The sequence below is a fragment of the Schistocerca americana genome, chromosome 6 (assembly GCF_021461395.2).
Source record: "Schistocerca americana isolate TAMUIC-IGC-003095 chromosome 6, iqSchAmer2.1, whole genome shotgun sequence".
In the NCBI taxonomy this organism is placed as follows: domain Eukaryota; kingdom Metazoa; phylum Arthropoda; class Insecta; order Orthoptera; family Acrididae; genus Schistocerca; species Schistocerca americana.
The window spans coordinates 472,081,363-472,102,503 of record NC_060124.1 but is presented as its reverse complement, the minus strand read 5'-3'; the positions used below and the strand labels follow the sequence as shown (position 1 = coordinate 472,102,503).

The 21,141-nt window shown below is 44.1% G+C and overlaps 2 protein-coding genes and 1 non-coding gene across 5 annotated transcripts in view; 1 reads left to right on the top strand and 2 right to left on the bottom strand.

Annotated features, from left to right (window-relative positions):
* LOC124620375 (serine palmitoyltransferase 2) overlaps positions 1-21,141 on the top strand; it is a 153,926-nt gene that overhangs the window by 17,985 nt on the left and 114,800 nt on the right. The window contains exon 1 of one of the 2 annotated variants that reach the window (XM_047147047.1): positions 19,232-19,308. The exons of the other annotated variant lie outside the window; for it this stretch is intronic. Coding sequence (XP_047003003.1) covers positions 19,247-19,308 — 62 coding nt within the window. The 5' untranslated portion in view covers positions 19,232-19,246. Of the gene's footprint in view, positions 1-19,231; positions 19,309-21,141 lie in introns of those variants that run through there. 2 annotated transcript variants of the gene reach the window in all.
* Positions 1-21,141, bottom strand: part of LOC124620374 (reticulon-1-like) — a 387,596-nt gene that overhangs the window by 333,289 nt on the left and 33,166 nt on the right. The gene's annotated exons all lie outside the window — the stretch shown is intronic.
* Positions 5,422-5,496, bottom strand: Trnas-cga. The gene has a single exon. It is a non-coding gene; the product is annotated as a tRNA-Ser (tRNA).

The following is a 21,141-nucleotide window of genomic DNA, read 5'->3' as shown; positions in this document are numbered from 1 at the left end:
ACTGGAGTAGGGCGATCGTAAATGAGTGTGCTACTTTCAGATCAGTTTTCCTCAAGATTGGTGACAAACAAAATCATAGCGATCCGTACCTTTTATTACAAACTTTTTCGAATTTCGCGACATGTCTTATACGCAAATACTTCCGTAACTATGACCATTAACGAAATGATGGCATATCATCGTGAACCTGACATATGAAGCTGTAAGTAAAGCAAAAATGAATTTTTTACCCAATAGTTTCTGTAAAATCGTTTTTCGGTTCTGTCATCGCTGACAGGCTGAAATGTCGCAATGTCGGCCTCTTCTTCCGAACAAACGTCGTAACTCGCCGACCGCTTTGGACGGCCGTCTTATCCAGCGCGCGGACTCTAGCTCCGGATGCTTACTCCTATGTGTTTCACGGCAGTTCCTGTTTGCACTGGTGTACTGCCTAATAGAATAGTCTAACCGTAGTCGATCTCTTCGACTATTTATGCGAAATACGTTACTTTTATTTACGCCCGTGGTCAACTTCCAGTCGCTGCATCGCTCTTCGATCATCTGCAGGTCTTCCCGCATTTTGCTACAGTTTCCTGACGTCGCAACCCGCAGACCCACAAAGGCATCGTCTGTGTGTAGTCCCACACGGCCGCCAACGCTACGCACTTGATCTGTAATACAGCTTATAGACAGTAACGACATTACAACACTTTCCTAGGGTACTCCCGAAATTACCTTCGGTTCGTAGGTTTCGTTCTGGTAAGAATGGCGTGTCGAGTTCTGTCGGCAATGAAAGTCTGAAGCCAATCACAATCTCATCAGATACAAGGCAACCTCGCAGTTTGTCCTTACATCGAATGCCTTCCGGAAGGCAAGGAACACGGTGTCGAGTTGATCGATCGCCTTGTCTACGGCACTCTGGATATTGCCGGCAGTAACACTGCGATGACTTTCGTCGAAATCGCTGTTTGTAAAAATCTATGTTGGGTTTTGCAGAGAAGATTTCGTATCTCCGGAAACTTCACACAAGGTGAACACTGAACATGTCCATAACTCTACAAGAAATTGACGCCACTGTAACTACACTCCTGGAAATGGAAAAAAGAACACATTGACACCGGTGTGTCAGACCCACCATACTTGCTCCGGACACTGCGAGAGGGCTGTACAAGCAATGATCACACGCACGGCACAGCGGACACACCAGGAACCGCAGTGTTGGCCGTCGAATGGCGCTAGCTGCGCAGCATTTGTGCACCGCCGCCGTCAGTGACTGCCAGTTTGCCGTGGCATACCGAGCTCCATCGCAGTCTTTAACACTGGTAGCATGCCGCGACAGCGTGGACGTGAACCGTATGTGCAGTTGACGGACTTTGAGCGAGGGCGTATAGTGGGCATGCGGGAGGCCGGGTGGACGTACCGCCGAATTGCTCAACACGTGGGGCGTGAGGTCTCCACAGTACATCGATGTTGTCGCCAGTGGTCGGCGGAAGGTGCACGTGCCCGTCGACCTGGGACCGGACCGCAGCGACGCACGGATGCACGCCAAGACCGTAGGATCCTACGCAGTGCCGTAGGGGACCGCACCGCCACTTCCCAGCAAATTAGGGACACTGTTGCTCCTGGGGTATCGGCGAGGACCATTCGCAACAGTCTCCATGAAGCTGGGCTACGGTCCCGCACACCGTTAGGCCGTCTTCCGCTCACGCCCCAACATCGTGCAGCCCGCCTCCAGTGGTGTCGCGACAGGCGTGAATGGAGGGACGAATGGAGACGTGTCGTCTTCAGCGATGAGAGTCGCTTCTGCCTTGGTGCCAATGATGGTCGTATGCGTGTTTGGCGCCGTGCAGGTGAGCGCCACAATCAGGACTGCATACGACCGAGGCACACAGGGCCAACACCCGGCATCATGGTGTGGGGAGCGATCTCCTACACTGGCCGTACACCACTGGTGATCGTCGAGGGGACACTGAATAGTGCACGGTACATCCAAACCGTCATCGAACCCATCGTTCTACCTTTCCTAGACCGGCAAGGGAACTTGCTGTTCCAACAGGACAATGCACGTCCGCATGTATCCCGTGCCACCCAACGTGCTCTATAAGGTGTAAGTCAACTACCCTGGCCAGCAAGATCTCCGGATCTGTCCCCCATTGAGCATGTTTGGGACTGGATGAAGCGTCGTCTCACGCGGTCTGCACGTCCAGCACGAACGCTGGTCCAACTGAGGCGCCAGGTGGAAATGGCATGGCAAGCCGTTCCACAGGACTACATCCAGCATCTCTACGATCGTCTCCATGGGAGAATAGCAGCCTGCATTGCTGCGAAAGGTGGATATACACTGTACTAGTGCCGACATTGTGCATGCTCTGTTGCCTGTGTCTATGTGCCTGTGGTTCTGTCCTTGTGATCATGTGATGTATCTGACCCCAGGAATGTGTCAATAAAGTTTCCCCTTCCTGGGACAATGAATTCACGGTGTTCTTATTTCAATTTCCAGGAGTGTATGTACCTCTGTCCGGACAAACCTTCTTGAAAACGGGAATCCATCACAGATGAGACTGGTCAGGGACATTATTTACCTTGTTCTCATCTTTGATGGTGTCTGCTGTTACAATCTCGTGTGTGTCAGATGTTAACCACAACGTAACATTACCTACACCAACCTATTGTCTCGTTGCGCACGAGACAAACAGCGATTCTCCTGAAGATGCCGTACTCAGACACGACCAACGGCACGTGCTTCATTCTACTAGTTTACAAATGCATCACAGTCTAATCATTTATCCTGTGCCGTATGCAATCTGAACGTATTTCATTCGGGTGAAGTAGATGCCATGCGTAAATTTCACAAAATTTGCTGCATCAACCAGACTTAATGGTTAGCGAACAACCTGAAAGATACAAATTATTACGCCAAAGATTTTCGGATTCAAACGCTGACAAAATAAACCAGTGATTATATGTGAATGGCAAAAAGAAATAAGATTTTTTTAAAGAAACTGGACCCCCTGAATTTAGGTTTTGTTTTGTTTCGTTGAGGAGAGTATTCGCATACAACATACTGTACCCGCTGTTAACGTTACAGTTTCCACGTAAGAATTCTCTTGCGCCAAGTGCTGGTCAACGTTAAATTGTGTGGCAGTGATCCACTTAGAATGCCGGAGTCCGTTGCTGTCAGTCCGTTGAGAACTTAAGATTAACTTAATACGGCCGTAGATACTGATCTGGAGTCGGGCAAATGTGGCAGCACTGTTGCATGCGACGCCAAGCGGAAAGGCTCGTTACCACGCAGCGGTCCGCGTGGTATCGCGCTTCCGGACAGGAAGCTATATAAAAGGTGGTGGAAGAAATGCCCGCCCTATAGCGTCCCCGTTACGTATATACCTGTAAGGAAATACGCGTGTTGGCTTCGCAGATAAACCATCAGGCCGTAAATACGTATCGACCTAGCAATCTTGTTCGACAGACAGTATGAATTGGAGCTGCTCTTTTGCGTAGTTCTATTAATGCCCTTTAAATCATTTGACTTTTGTTGGAGGCGATTTACAATACTTTAAGAATTCAAGTATTGTCGGATCGTCTTCTACATAGGGCCTTCAAGAAGTATGTCGTACACATAGTCCCACGCTAAGGCCAATACGTAACAAGAGTAGCACATTGACACAAGATGGTACACGTTTCCCACGTTTGCTGCAGGGACAGTTCTACTGCAGTACATATAACACGTATCTCACAGTGTAAGTAAAATGGCGCGGCAACTGGGAACGTAGTCAACAGCTGAGTATGGGGGACCTTACTTTTACTGTGGGTAGAACTTCTGCATTGCACAAAGAGTAACTGTGAAATTCTTGCGGCGTATGGACCAATGCATCGTTTTGTCCAGCCGTAGAGAAATGGTATCCACAATTTAGGCAGCACAGACTTGGGTGATATACTGATCAGCAAAGAAGACCATCGACACTGACCACAGATGACAAGGTCCCGTCAACCTGATTTCCGGCAAGCTGAAAGAACATGGGCTGGGGGGGAGGGGGGTTGGCTGGACACACACACACACACACACACACACACACACACACACACACACACACACACACACACACACACACACACACACAGAGAGAGAGAGAGAGAGAGAGAGAGAGAGAGAGAGAGAGAGAGAGAATTGTTACGTGACTACTAGAAAACTATGTCACGTACCTCTGTCACTCTGAAGTGTAATGCAGCATGCAAGTAAAGTTAGTTGACTTGGTCTGCCATTATAATGTATAACTTACTTGTTGAGGTCACCTCGTGTAAGACAGCTTTCTTCACCACGATTATTTTTATACGAGGGCAAAATAATATTTCTCGACCTAATATTGAGTTGGTGTGGGCGTCAATGAAATGCATTTTCTGTAATTTTTGTTCAAGTCTTGCAATATCGTAAATCAATGTTATCTGCGGAATGTTTTCATTTACAAAGCTTTTTTATATAATACGTTCAAATGGCTAAACCTAAATAGAGTGCAGTAACAAAAATATCTCACTTTGTGTGCTTTCGGCGGAAATTCATCCAAAGTTTACTAAACGCTGTAAGGAGCCTATTTGGTCACCTTCAAAAGTTAAGGAAATTGGTGGCTGAACGCATAAGTGGAGTACTTCTCTTTGAGATTATCAACACAAAGAACTTCCAGAACTACCACAGATAAAAACACCGATAAAGATTACAAAATGATATTGTACAATCGGTGATTAAAAATGTGTAACATAGCTAAAGGCACAGGAGTACGAGAAGAACGTACACATTAACTGAACTAAGATAGTAAACCAGTCTTACTGACAGACGACGATGCAGTTACGTACAATATGGGTGGAACATTTGTCGAACAATGAGCAACGCAAATGCGAAAACTAATTTTTGTAGCAATGTTTATACTGTTTTACAAAGGGCCAGACAGGTTTTCTGCACAAATTCGTTAGTGTGAATGAGCAGTGGGTTCTACATTACACGCCATAAATTGTGCGGTTATCAGAGCAGTGGTTTTGAAACCGCCCCAAGAAAAAGAAATTTCGATTTCATATGGCGGGAAGTTTGCAAACTATTAATTCTGCGATGTGGAACATATTCTTACTGACTAAATTGCAATAGTTAAAACTGTAATTAACAGTACGCCAAGTCAGTGGACGTAGGGCTTTGAAGTACGAATTGTTGGCATATCTACCAGATTTGCCACCCGCTATGTCCCGTGACTAAATAAATTTGTACCCGGAAATTGTTTTGTATCAGAAGTAGAGTATATGGTAACAGTACTGAGGATATTTTTTCAGCCATTGCTGAATCGTAGTTTATGGAATAAGTAGCAACGCAAACGTTTGACGAAGCATACTGACAAACAGGACTACGTCTAACTTTGTATCTAGAAAAACTTCTTGAAACTTCCTGGCAGATTAAAACTATGTGCCGGACCGAGACTCGAACTCGGGACCTTTGCCTTTCGCGGGCAAGTGCTCTACCAACTGAGCTACCCGCACACACATATCAGCGCACACTCCGCTGCAGAGTGAAAATCTCATTCTAGAAAAACTTCTTGTCTGCCAGGTCGCGATTTTTTCAATCTGGCTCAGGTAGCTATTTCCTCAAAGCATTCTACTCGTATATTATCTCCGAAAAGTGCTTTTAGCAGAAAGATGAGGCCTGTTGCGTTCTTTTGAGTGAATGCTCAGTTCATTTACTTCGTTAAACATTTCTGCTACCTACATCTACATCTACATCCATACTCCGCAAGCCACCTGACGGTGTGTGGCGGAGGGTACCTTGAGTACCTCTATCGGTTCTCCCTTCTATTCCAGTCTCGTATTGTTCGTGGAAAGAAGGATTGTCGGTATGCCTCTGTGTGGGCTCTAATCTCTCTGATTTTATCCTCATGGTCTCTTCGCGAGATATACGTAGGAGGGAGCAATATACTGCTTGACTCTTCGGTGAAGGTACGTTCTCGAAACTTTGACAAAAGCCCGTACCGAGCTACTGAGCTATGACAACTTTAATACATGCATTCTGTGCGAATCCCTTATTTTAACAACTGGTGTGTGGGGATACTATATACTAGGTCAGAGGCGTTCGTGAAGCACAAATTTTTACAAAAAATTATGCGGCGGGCACAGTCCCTGACTGTGTTTAAAATGGACTGTCGCGCACAAGAAATCTGTTCTTTTTCTAGTAACGAAAAGCTGGTTGGAAACACTATTTGCATCCTCTATCGCATGGGAGAAACTAAGAAGTGCCGCCAAGCATGACTAATAAGCGCACTCTACGGACCAATGCCACGAGTGTTTAAGCTGACCGCTAAAACTTCAAGCGGCGAAACCAATCTGTAGTGACCAAGTTCAACCTGGCAGCCACCTTCAATGAGGGAGAAAGTATAATGACGGCTTGTCGTGAATATGAACTCTTTTCCACAAGAATACTGCGAGCACTGTGCCACATAACCTGAAGGAATAACCACAGATAACAGCGAGCTATGTTATCTCGACATGCGCGATCGCTTTTCTGATATGACCTTGATCTTTTATTTCTTAAAATGAATTCTGTCACTGAAGCGACCGTTTTAAGATAATGAGAATACGGCGGAGATTTTAAAGATTGCGTCGGAAAACCAGACGAAATAGTCGTCTCCAATCGATAGTGATCGTTTGAAGGTCACTTTCGCAGCCAGTTATAACAAGTGCCTCATCTGGAGATTAATTTGCCTTCGGAAGTAGCTGTCTTCGTCTTCTGTCGCGGCTACATCAGCCGTTCACCGATTGCGCGTAGGGAGCACTTCTCTTACTCGACTGGATTCCCTGTCCTTTCAGAAGCTTACAATGCTAACCTACACGATGAGTCTGAAATAAATGTGAAACTTTTAACGGAAATATTTACAGTGCGTTACACAGGATAGCGGACGATCAACAAAACTAATCTAACATCAGATATGCACGAATCCGCTTAAAAGAATTTTAAGAAAATAAATTAATCTAATTTGCTGATCAAGATGTTGTCCACGTAAAAACGTCCTATGGAAGATCGGAAGGAAATACAGGGTGACCTAAGCTGTATTTTTCATTTCGTGTACCGATACAAACTTCTAGAAATGTGGATAAAAGCAGGGTAATGCGCACGAACAAGAGTCTGACGCGTACTGAAATTTTAACTCCTTGACTCCCATAAATCCTTGAGTCCCTCAATGATTTCTGCTGTTATTTCACGCAGAGTTGCTTGTCTTATCACAGACAACTCTACGCAAACGCCACCGCTTTCTGTCATTAAGTGAAGGTCGTTTGCCAATGCGTTGTCCGTGGTGAGAGGTAACACTTGAAATTTGGTATTTGATATTCTCGGCACACTCTTGACACTGTGCATCGCGGAATATTGAATTCCCTAACGATTTCCGAAATGGAATGTCCCATGCATCTATCTCCAACTATCATTCCATGTTCAAAGTCTTAATTCTCATCGTGCGGCCATAATCAGGCCGCAAACCTTTTCACATAAATCACCTGAGTACAAATGACAGCTCCGCCAAAGCATTGCCCTTGTGTGCGCAGTACTACTGCCATCTGTTTAAGTGCACATCGCTGTCCCGGTCACCTCAGTGTACACTGATGAGCCGAACCATTGTGACTACTTGCTTAATAGCTTGTTAGTCCGTCTTTGGAACGAAATACGTCACTTATTCTGCGTATCAGGGATCCGACAGTTTGTAGGTAGGTAAATGGAGTTACGCGGCATTAGATGCCTAAGCACAAGTCATGTAATTCGCGTAAATAACGGGACGCTGATATGCGTATGCGGCGATGGCGACCAATAGCGACCCACATGGGCTGCATAGGAATCAGGCGAATTTGGTCGACGAGATGTCAACCTAGGTTCACTACGATGCTCCTCAAAACACTGTAGCTTGGATCAGGATCCGAGAAGCGGACAATCATACCGCTGAAAGATGACGTCGCCTGGGGGGAAGCATCAAACATGAAGGGGTGCAGGTGGATCGCAGCTGTCAGCGTGTCTTCGATTACTACCGGAGGTACCACGCAAGCGCAGAAGAATATCTGCCACCAGCCGGCGTATGTGGCGCGCTGCACGTTTCGAGCCGCCGTTCACTTCAATGACTGCGCCGGTGTCCACTGAGGTCGTAATTGATGTCATTGCTCCACATGTGAACACGCAGAGGTAGTCTGCTGCGGAGCCTCATGATAAACATTGTACAATGAACTGTGTGATCCGACAAAATTTTGCGTGCATTAGCATTGCGCTCTTTCGGCAGAGATGCCACAGGTCACCATCTATCCTACTTTATAGAGCAGACAAGCCTCCGAACCCAACGGTCTATGAAGAGTCGTGGATGACCAACCATTTAGCGCCTAGTGATATTTTCACTTTCCTACCACTTTCCATAGATGCTCACGACAGTAGGACATGAACATTCGACCAGCTACGCCGTTTTCTACATCGAACTGACTAGCAGTACCTGGCAGAGGGTTCAATGAACCACCTTCACCTTCAAGCTGTCTCTCTACCGTTCCACTCTCGAACATCGCGCGGGAAAAACGAGCACTTGAATTTTCTGTACGAGCCCTAATTTATTTTATCGTGATGATCATTTCTCCCTATGTAGGTGGGTGTCAACAGAATGTTTTCGCAATCCGAGGAAAAAACTGGTGATTGAAATTTCATGAGAAGATCCCGTCGCAACGAAAATCGCCTTTGTTTTAATGATTGCCACTCCAATTCACGTATAATGTCTGTGACACTATCTCCCCTATTTCGCGATGATACAAAACAAGCTGCCCTTCTTTGTACTTTTTCGATGTTATCCGTCAGTACCACCTGATGCGGATCCCACACCGCACAGCAATACTCCAGAGTAGGGCGGACGAGCGTGGTGTAAGCAGTCTCTTTAGTAGACCTGTTGCACCTTCAAATAGAGAGATGTTAACAGCAGAATATAAGACAGCTGTATGGCGTAGTTGTTAGGTCGTTTACTGCTGCTACAATGGCATCTCCGAGGTGGCGATGAAGTGGGTATTTTCCCGTACGACCATTTCACGATTGTACCGCAAATATCGGGAATCCGGTAAAACATCAAATCTCTGACACCGCTGCGGCCGGTAAAAAGATACTGCAAGAACGAGACCAACAACGACTTAAGAGAATCTTTCAACGTGACAGAAGTGAAACCCTTCCGCAAATTGCTGCAGATTTCAATGCTGGACCATAAACAAGAGTCAAGGTGCGAACCATTCGACGAAATATCGATATGGGCTTTCGGAGCCGAAGTCCAACTTGTGTAACCTTGATGACTCCACGTCCACAAAGCTTTACGCCTCGCCGGGGCTCGTCAACATCGACATTGGACCGTTGATGACTGGAAACACGTTGGCTGTTTGGACGAGTCGTTTCAAATTGTATCGAGTGGTTGGACGTGTACGGGTATGGAGACAACCTCATGGATCCATGGACCCTGTATGTCAGTAGGGGACCGCTCAAGCTGGTGGAGGCTCTATAATGGTGTGGGGGCGCGTGCAGTTGGAGCGATTTTGAACCCCGGACACATCTAGATGGACTCTGATAGGTGACACGTACTTGAACATCCTGTCTGATCATCTGCATCCATTCACGTCCACTGCCCATTCCGACGGACTTGGGCAATTCCAGCAGGACAATGCTACACCCCTTACGTCCAGAATTGCTACAGAGTGGCTCCAGGAACACACTGAGTTTAAACACTTCCGCTGACCACCAAACTCCATAGACATGAACATTGTTGAGCATATCTGGTATACCTTGCAACGCGCTGTTCAGAAGATATCTCCAACCCCACATACTTCTACGAATTTATGGACAATCCTGCTGTATTCATAGTGTCACTTCCCTCCAGCATTACTTCAGACATTAGTGGAGTCCATGCCAAGTCGTGTTGCGGCACTTCTGCGTGCTAGCGGGGGCCCTACACGATATTAAGCAGCAGCACGTTTCTTTGGGTCTTCAGTGTGTACCCCCGATAGTAATATTTTGTTTGAGTTTAACAATATTCGAAGACGAGTCGCACGAGTGTCTTCAAACCAGTATCCTTTGTAGATTTCCTGCATTTTCACAGTATCCTGCCAACGAAACCAAGTCTACTATCTGTTTTAGCTACAACTACGTGTGCTTCTATAAGCTGTGACATATATTCCGGCATTCAATCATTGAATTATTCTACAGTTGCGCGCGCGCGCGCTCGTGCGTGTGCGTGATTTAAGCTTTACATACGAATCAAAGTTGGTGACACTGTACTGAGGGTTTAGTCTAAGGTGAACTTTCGACGAGTGCTGCAAGTAAAAACTACTAAAACTGTAATATGCAGACTCGTGGAGAGACGGGTGAACTTCTCATCCTTACTTCGACAAATCCTGAAGGAAATTTCGTTGTACCAATGGCAAATTTACGGGCAACAGGTTTCATACTGAATTTTCTGTTCAGCTGAATGTTTGGTGCGTCTAGTTTAAGTAACTACATCAAAAAAATTGTATTTTCGTATGGTTTCGTAATTAACAACACGTCCGTTGGAACTACGGCTTAGTGGTTCATTGGTAACAATTACAGACTCAGGCTGGATAAATGAAAATGTATTTTCGAAATGGTTGCATCATTTTCAAAGTCAGTGTTCCTGGGAGATGTCTGTTACTTCTGAATGGACACACTTTCCATTTAAGTTTACAGGCAATGGAGTTTTGCGAGGAAAATGACTGTCACACGATTTGTTTACATAGCCACACAACTCCTTCACTTCAGCCATTAGAAAGGTCATTTTTCAAGCCGCTGAAGTCATTATGATAACGAGTGTAATACCTTCGTGACAAACAACCAGGGGAAGGAAAACTAACAAGTTCTCTTTTGGAAAGATATTCAAAGCAGCCTGGTTGGAAACAGCGAATTAGCAATAAGTACGTGTAGAGAAGAGTGAACAGAGAGGCGTCCTCTTTTAGCAGTGCTGGGAAGCAGCGTTTCTCAGGGACAGGCCAGGTTGTTTACCCGGCGCCCGTCCTCCGCGCAGCAGTTCTAACTGGTACCGCAAACCCCGGCGCCTCTGCGCAGGTACACCTGAACCGAAAAAGCCTGGGGCCGGAAGCTGTACTCGCCGCCAAATCACTGTCAGTCAGCACTAATAAAAATTACTTTATTGTACCTTACGTTGCAAAATTACTCATTTCTCCCTTACTCCTTCACTAGGAGTGCTAGTGATGTCCATATGGTTAGTTAGATTCGTACCCACTTTGGGTGAAATTAGTTCAGCCGTCGAGGGTTATACTTAACATGGAAGGATATCATACAACCTCACCCTTTAGGGTTAAAAGTTGTCAATGCACGAAAAACTACGGACTCCACACCAGTACCGTTTTCGAAGATTTTCCATGAACCAAAAGCTGATAGCTGCGGGCGGTGTGAAATCATTTAGTAAATTCTTATCGTCTTAGGTCCGAGAATTAGTATCTTAGGACCCAGATGTAAAGAAAATAGCACAACATAAAAATTCTAGGCGTCTGAAAGTAATTATAGTTTACCAAAACTAAGTTCCAAGGGCTCAACTATACGACAGGGTAAGCTCGGGGCAGTTGCTGAATACGAACATTTTCAGAACACTGATTTCCTAGAAATCCACTTCAAATAAGAAGGTGCTAATATCTCCAGATAATCGTCTGTACCTCATGTATCAGAAAACCGCCAAACAGGAGAGCCAGTCTAATGTCGGGCTCTGAATTTCTTCAAACAGATACCAGTTGTTAAAGGAACAAAACTCTTCATATTTCTAATATTTTCTTTAAATTTCGTGTAATTATTTAACATTTACTCTCGTTATGTATTCGCTCGTGGCGGATTTTAAATCCGAGATCTAAAATGAGGTTCTAGGTCTTGCCCTGTTCATGGAAAATAGTTTCAGTGTAACCAAAGGTGATCAAACTACTTTTACGTCGAACAAGAAAAGCAATTAGAGCAACGGATGCTAGGTGTTCAGCATTCGGGTTTGGATTGGATTCAGACTTTTTAAAAAAATCTTATTTCTTCGCAGAGCAAAATAGAATCGAAGTTAAGTTATAGAAATAACATCAAATGGCAGAAATTTTGTTGGCTTATTGGTTTTCCTAAGTGCAATCCTGAAACAATATACAGGAAGGCTGAAGGTCTCTTCATATCGCTGCAAGGACCTTCATAAGCATGACGTCGAGTAATATTTTACATTATCGAGTAAAACCAAGAAACAAATTAATTCGTTTGATAAGCGACAATTGATTTACAGCTCTCATTAATGAGACTGTCAAATGAGTAATAAACCAAACAAAAAAATATTTGCAGCGGAAGTTTGCAAAGCTGAATATTCTCAGACACGTGGAGAGAGGGGTAAACTTATCATCCTTGCTTCGACAAATCCTGTAGGAAATTTCGTTTAGTAATGGCAAATTTACAGGCAAAAGGATTCATACTGAATTCTATAATTCAGCTGAATGTTTGGTGTGTCTGGTTTCAGTAACGGTATTAAAAAATTACATTTTCGTATGGTTTCGTAAGTAACAACAAGTCCTTTGGAACTAAGGCTTAATGGTTCATTGGTAACAATGGGACTCAGGCTGGATAAATGAAAATTCATTTTCGAAATGGTCGCATCATTTTCAGAGTTCTAGGGTTCCTGGGAGATTTCTGTTACTTCTGAATGGGCACACTTCCCATTAAAGTTTACAGGCACTGGAGTTTTGCGAGGAATATGACGGTCACACGATTTATTTACATAGCCATACAACTCATCCACTTCAGCCATTAGAAAGGTCATTTTTCAGCCGCTGAAGTCAGGAGCCTGGTTGAAAGCATCGAGTGGATTCAGATCAACTAGAGTTAACTATTAAATGCAAATGTTCTCTCTGAACATGATTTTCTTCCTGGCTACAAAAAAAAAGATAGTTGCTGAAAATGTTACTGTGCCAATAGTTCTGCTGCTACATCACCAGAAACCGGTACAGAAAACCAGACGGAATCCGTGTCACCTTCGGTATCTTTCAATGATCTCCTTTCACCTCCAAATAAACAGGGAGTTCTTTCAACATCTCCCGAAAGTGTTGGCGCAGAGAGGAGATAAAGTGAAGAACGAAAAGGGAACGTGGAGAAAAAAGAGGGAGGGAAGGCTGCTTCCAAAATAATCATCCTCAGAATCACAGGAAGAAGACACAATGTGTGCATTTTGTTGTGTAAAATACAGTGTTCCCATATCCTCAAAGCTGGGAGGCTGGATTAATTGCCAAGGCAAGGGAAAGGAGTGGTGCCATGAAAGTGTAGGGGTTTATGGGAAAAAAGTAGTGTTTTGTAGTAGATATGTACTTGAAAGATATAATCCGAAGTACAGAAGTTGTCCTGAGACGCCCAGTATACCTCTTGAATAAATATGTAAAGTACATGACAAACAAGCAGAAATATTGAAACACGGTCCCGATGCACGTAAGTGATTGTCCCAATTCATCCTCACTGACAAGATTAAATAGGGAGATTAGTACCTAATCGGCATCTTTAATAGATTCTCTATGTACAGTATTTTATTACAGAAGTAATACGCCCTGCAATTTGTTCCTTAAATATTATGATGAAGAATGAATCAGAAATTTTTCGCAACGCGATTTCCCAATACCGCTTCTGGTTGGTCATGTAAACGGTCCTATTTTGTTGCTAGAAATGCGGTTCTAACTATTGGATTTCCTCCTGCACAATCTATCCCCCCCCCCCCCCCCCCCCCCCCATGAAAACGCACAATTATTTTTGAAATGTGCTTGGTTTGCCAGGTTGCGTCTCGTTTTTAAAAATATAGAATATTTTTGTTGAATCCCTGAATGTGTCCGACTCCCTGTTTTACACCGTAGGAATCCTGAGACGGTGTTCCATTTATCTGTCATTCAGCTGTGTGGCACGATCTTAGGTCGCAAAATACGTTGACTTGAAGTAGCTCGCTTCAGTGCTCATTCTCGAGATTCCACTGACACACTGAGTAGAAAAAAGAGAAATTATAATTCATGCTTTTAAAGTAATTTAAGTCAACACAGGCAAGAAACAGCAACAGGGCGTTTTGGAACGATTTTCGTATCATTCCATTCTCATCACCATCCCATTGTATAGTATGGGTACCTGACTCCCACAGCACTTAAATAAAAAAATTTGTCGTGTATGCACAACATTTGGTCGAAAGCGCTCCAGAAGCTCCTGAATTAAGCTTCTTTGTCACCCCGTTTTCAATCTCCTCCTCCCCCTCCCCCAAACCACACCCCCTATGGACAATAGGTGGCTCTTACTCACGCACTGTCTATAAAGAGACAGTCAATGATATGTGCACCAAGTTTAGCTGAAATCTATCCACTGGTTTAGGAGGAGATGTGTGACATTTTTGTGACCCCCCCCCCCCCCCCCCACACACACACACACACACACACACACACACACCAAAACATACCTAATTATCAAGATTTCCCCCCCCCCCACACACACACACACACACACACCAAAACATACCTAATTATCAAGATTTTCCTTTTCAAGGGACGAGTATTTATCAATACAGTCGATTTCTTCAGGTTGTAATTATCGAGATAGTGAAAATTAGAGTCACGTTACATCGTAGCTTAACTGTAAATAGAAATATGCTGAGCCGATATCTCCTTAGCACAAATACTGGCTCGCGACGTAAATCCAGAGCAGAAAAGCAGCAACGTGGTCAGATGGCAGATCCGGCTTGCAAGTCTTCCCCTATCCGGCTGGGCGGAAAGTTCTCCAACATGGCGGGAGGCCAAGCTGCGAGGCGGTTCAGTGTAGCGTGGATCCGGCGGAATACCAGGCACATCTCCTGCTGTATTCCCAGAGGAATGTGTCGCCTTGCGCGCAGCATACTGTAGTGTACCTGATACTGTAAGTCACCTCATTAAGTTTCCGAACCTGGAAACCAGGCAAGCAATGAAATTCAGTGCAACGAGACTACGTAGGGAGTGAGAGAGAATACAGCGGTGACAAAAGATGTACAAACTCCTGATAATATCCTTGAAAGAAAATGAAATGTAGTAACTTATTCGTCATTTTAGAGTTACTGGGTGTTCAAAGCCTAAGAGGCTGCTATCAAAATAATTAACACTTTCGATGCCGGTAAGCGGCAAGCGAAATACGGCTGTCACAGTGTACGGTGCGATGGAAGCACAATATCCTCCGCTACGTAGCCGTCGCGTCTTAAATGGAGCTGATGTGAATCCTTCAATGTTCTTCACATGCAGCACTCAAGGACGTCTATAGTCTGTTCAAAATTACTTTCGAGTTGACAGCTGCGATAGGACAGTGGAGTGCGGTTCACGAGGAAGGCACGACATGTATTTAGAGCTGTAGCTGCAGCAACCAACTGCTTTTACAACACCTTCTCGCTCACAACCGCAATTCCTGCTTGCACCGTGCTGCAGTTTCGGCCGGCTTGCAGTCGTATGGGACCGTCCACTGCGCTCCGAGATTCTGTATGTTTTCATTTTTCACAGTCGCCGGATTAATACTTTATCTGCAACTACAATTGCGTGTAGTGTGATACTGATCAACTTTACTAGCATGTTCGTTAAATGTTGTTCAGTCAAAATGTCGGACGTCGATCGGCAACAGGGGACTGTCGGAAGAGGCCAGCCGAGAAAAATGGTATGCACGTTATGAGGCTACATCGTCAACAATTCTCTTGATAATGTTCCCATCCATTCTCTTGTTGTCGACAAGACCCCAACCATTGTAAAATGACATATTTAGTCTGTGCGTCGAAACTAAATAATAAATTAAAAAAGGTGGAGCTTCTGAATCAAATCTCTCTTCATAAACCAAGGTTCCCCATATAAAAAGGCGACACGCTCGCAAAGACATACGGAAATACCGTCATTAGGCTGCCAACCTGTCGCTGCAATTTCAATCCAGTAAAAATGTTATGGACTCAAAAGTTTGCTTTGCCAGCAACAGCAAAAATTACGCTATCTGCAAAATTACACAGTCTGCAGTTGGGGCACTCGGCAACGAAGCTGTTAGTGGAGTCATCTCTGAAGAGAGCCGTCAGTCTTACGCAGCGTATCATGAAAAAAAAGCATAGCAGAATGAAAGTATTTAAAAAGGTCGTTATGGGAAATTACGTACCATAAAATAACGGCAGTGGCAGCGTCGCTTCAAGTACGTGTTCTTACGAGGAATGTAATGTCAAAGTTTTTCGACTGTCATCATACAAAAGATGAACAGGTGGATTCAACTGAATGTTCGGTGTGTGTGATGTTTAAGTAACAGCCAGTGTCAGCAGCTGAGTCTGAAGTTCATCTCGGGAACTAAGTCTTAGTAGCACAAAATAACGTTTTTTGCATTGTAATTGCTTAAAAATAGCTGTTGCATATATAACTATAATGAATACCTAATGCAGCTCTTTCGGCAGATACTGACGCCAGTTCCATTTTTGAACATCAACTAGTTTGTGAACTGACTAGAATTTACCTTTACGACTGTTCTGTGCTACACGTGCCAATTCCGCTCTCTGCCCACTGTGTGCCTGCGGAAGTGTCAATCTTAAAGCAGTTTTGAACAGACTTAAAGCGACCCTGATGGTTACTCAGCAACATCTATACGATGAAGGGAAAAACTACTTACAAAACTTATTCAGTTTACCCCTTTCGGCAAATTAAATCTTGAATTATATCAGTATACACTATACGTCGAGACCTGATTATATGAACTTTCTTGTGCACGCTAACGTATGGTTAAGCAGGGGCACAGTGCAGAAAACTGTAGTTTTCATACCGTTCAGTTTCAACTGCACCGCTCAAACAAGACAACTAACACCGCAAATTCAACCTTGAGAACCGTGCTATCAAACCACTTGGCGCTGATGCCTTCGATATGGATCGACGTCACTGCAACGTGACACTCCTGAAGTACAAGGTTTCCTAATTCACCATACACGTGATTAGTCTGCCCTGATGTGTGCACACCGACAGATGTTTCCGGTGAGTGTGTAAGTGTTGCAAAACCGCAACACTTGCTGATGGATTTTTTTCAGTTGGTGGTTCTTGATACCATTGTTCACGAACATTATGGGCAATATAAATGGCTTCAAATTTATCCAAAATACAGACTATTGTTCTGCTTAGCAAGAAAACTCGCAGCTACTTTCCTCTTCCGTTTTATTAGCTACAGTTAATCCTTTTATGCCTTATCGATCGATGCCCTACCTTCAGCTATTGCTAAAGCCCCTTGCTTTTACTTAAAGATGTCCATGTTGTAAATATTTAAACGCGCGCCAGCTCTTGTGACCTGCCGAAATGTTAAAAACGAACGTGGTAAAACAGGAAACATTTGATAACAAAATATTTCATAATGGTATCCATCCACGACTATGTGGAACAGCTAGTTTACTTTTTTTCCATTCTATTGTGAAAATTATTTTTTTCAACTCTACGAAATGATCTTATGCTAACAATCATTAACTCCATTTCATACGAATTTCTTTCCGCCAAAGGAAATCTTGAAGTTAGAAATAACAGGAAGTAGTCACTTCGAGCTAAATAGAAAATGGAGGGGTGGGGGATAAGGGACCATTTCGATGGTCAACATGTTCACTTTGTCTTGGCGCTGCAGTGAAGGACGATGCATTAGCCTGGAAAAGAAACTTTTCCGCATGCCGATCTTTGTCACTTTTCAGTCTACGCATGTTTGAAACAATTCAAAAATAGGCTCTGGTTATGGTAACGCCCTTTTCCAAATCATCCATCATCACGAATATACGCTGGAAATAACAATGGATACAGCCATCACGTCACCAGCTAACAAAATGGTCTTTTGCTGCTTCGGTGCTCTCTTGCGGGTCTTTATCCAATGTTTTGACTATTTCAACTCTACCGTGTAATGATGAATCCAAGTTCCATCCACAGCCATGAATCAGTGCAAATAGGCCTGTGAACTGTAATTAATAAATGGTCAAACACCGCATTGTAGCACTCTTCCGAGTGCGTTTTTGTCCAACCAACGCGTACATAGCTTTATCAATGTCAGATTTTTGTGGACGCTATTGCGTGTTCGTTCGGTTGAGGTAAATATGGTCTCAGCCAGGTATCCCGCACATTTACATTTATCTGTCCTGCATTTCGACACCATGCATTTTTTTAAGTATCTCCGTGCGGTGATCTCTATTGGGCGGTCAGAGCTCTGGTGTTCTCCATTGCTTCTAAGACACGATTAAAATCATTAACACAAAAATGAATTTAAGCCTACTCGTATTAATCACAACACCAATAATGCAAAACATTAGTTCTATAACACGAGCACAGTCTTTTAAATTCCTTGAGGCGTGTCAGCAAACAAAATCTAACACATCAAATGAATTCGCAATTGCGAATATGGACTACCATCAGCTATAGAATGGAATGACAACGGAAATTTGTGCCGGACCGGGACTCGAACGCGCATTTCCCGCTTATCGCGAGACGCGCAATATGGTAATTTGGAAATACTAAGTTGATCTGGTAACAACTAGATACTCTGACAGGTGTACACTAACGTACCCTGGCCGCCACTGATGACAGACGCTTACGAGCCTTGGCCAATCCTGATGGCCGTTCATCATGCAGCGTACTGGATTTCGTCGTTTCACAGACTATCCTATGGAATGGCCCACTTGCTGCACTGATCAGATTGTTTTCCTCCTATTACTAATAGAAACACTGTCAAACTAAACTCAACGCAACTGGCAGGTTTGGTTAAACACTATACTGCCCATCAAGCATAGTCCTTGAAGTCAGAGATCTTTGTAGTGAGAAACCCCAACATTACATATTTCACACAGTGACAAGTGTTATTTCAGAACGTGTTAACTACGAGAAAAGAAAACTGATAAGCTGAACGCCAATCTTAACGTACTGTACCAAGATAAAGGTGTTTCCTAAAGTCTGCGAACATTATGTAGCAGACGGCTGCACTTGTCGCGCACTCAAGGCTGAACGTTGCTGGCCCACCGCTCCAAGCTAAACTGTCCCCACATCCTCAATAGCGAGGCCACGACATCTATTAGCAGCAGAAACAGCGCTGATTTTCTGTAACACACTAAGAACGGCACCAGCCAGTAGAACAAATCCGCCCCCTTTTGCTGCGCGCTCTCTTCAGCGGGCTGCAAGCCGGACGAGATTATCCCTTTACGTAAGCAGGAATCAGCACACTAATGCTGCTTGGTCTGGCTGGCAGTTCATGGCACTGTCTGCTGCTGGTAACACCTCTGGTATGCGAAAGAGCGACAGCGGCTCCTTGTGGTGAGTGTGGCTTTCAAACCATTATGTCTTGCAACATCACACACTTTCCAACCAACTCATCGGTAAGACATTTCCATAGATATGGATAAAAAGTGTCATAAGTGATAGGTTAAGAATTTTAAAAATATGGACCACGTCACGCAGAAAAAACTGAACTGAGGACAGTTCATAATTTACGGGGCTTGGGACTCGTGCAACAACACTCAAGTCCATTCATTACTCGGCAAGCAAATCTAAATGTAATCTTTCCAGCACTGTAGATTTAGCTCTTTCTGTACTTCCAACTGATGATTCTCCTAAATAATCAGCCGATGAAATTAATTAAACAGAATATGTCTGAGGAGGATTCTCGACGCTGTTCGGGAGATAAACAGCTCATATGGACGGATACATTATGTCTTGAATGAAGTTTTGCTTGCGGAGAATCTGTGCGCGCAATGCGCATCACTTCTGTTGATACCCTATCAAAGAAGCTTGATACGGACTATCAGAATCATGTCACGAAACATCTAAGGGTAATGAAAATGTTACGACGCCGTTACGTGAATTTAGATAAAATTAGTTTATTACACGCACCAGACAAAACTCTTGTCAAAGAAGTTGTATGGCGCAGAAGAAAGCAAGAAAAAGCGTAAACAGTTCTGCTCGCGATGAAGTATTAGCGACTAATTTTTTGGGACTCCGAGCTACTTGGAAAGTGATAGAAATGTGACTTGCCCATATTGCGCGAGGTTACTGGACAGTTTGCATAGGAGCTGAAAGCAGAAGCGGCCCATATACTACCCAGTAGTACCTTTACACGAGATCAGGTTTTCTCGCCAATGCACTGCGTTGTGATGAATCTTTCTCCAACAGGGCTCTTCTCGACAACGTACTCTTCTGCATAAGAAGTGCCCGTACCGTTTGCCAGGAACCTATGATACGTAATCAGTGCTACTTTCAGACTACCGCTCATACAGTGTGCGGCCCTTATCCTTGAGATATATATATAAGAAACCGCTGATTTTCTGTAATAGACGAAGAACGGCACCAGCCAGTAGGACAAATCCGCCCCCTTTTGCTGCGCGCTCTCTTCAGCGGGCTGCAAGCCGGACGAGATATATATTTGCGCGCGACGGAGGAGGGCGGGGGGAGGGGGGGGGGGGGGGGGAGATCGTAGACTACTTTTATTATTACTCGAAAATTGCTGCTGCTCACGTTGGTCGTGATCCCCCGAATGCCTTGCGAATATGGAAATATGGAATCAGTTTCAGCACCTCAACATCACGCAGGACCACGACAGCCTTACGTGACTAGCACCCGAGAAAACCGGCAATGCTCTAGATTCGTCACACAAGTAACAAGGAGAGGCACTGAGCAGTGGGATCGACTTTTTGAAAGCATTTTTGATGTAGGTTGAAGATCGCAAGTATCACACCCTATAGCCTACTCCCCCTGGCGGGCTCTCGTTAACAAGTAATCAATGAGGGGAAAAAACTCGGAATTTTACGTGACGCTCAATAGCCTTAAAACAGTAGTATAATATCGACTAGTTGCATGGTGCAATGGATGTGGATAAGGCCTTCATGAGAAGAAGGTCGTGGTTTCGAATCTCCTCCGGTGCTTTTAATTTATTTTTAAGTTTTTCTCGAAATCCCTTTGATCATTATTTTTATTGAAATAATTGGTTTACATGTATTTTTTATAACTATTCCTCTGTCACATTTCAATAACTGTATGATTTTCTTCACTTGTTCTTTTTTATTTCTATCACTTTCTCCACTCGGAATTTTTGTAAATGTGAATTTATGTTTGCCTAATATTTAAATGTATGACACTGCCGATCTATCGGTT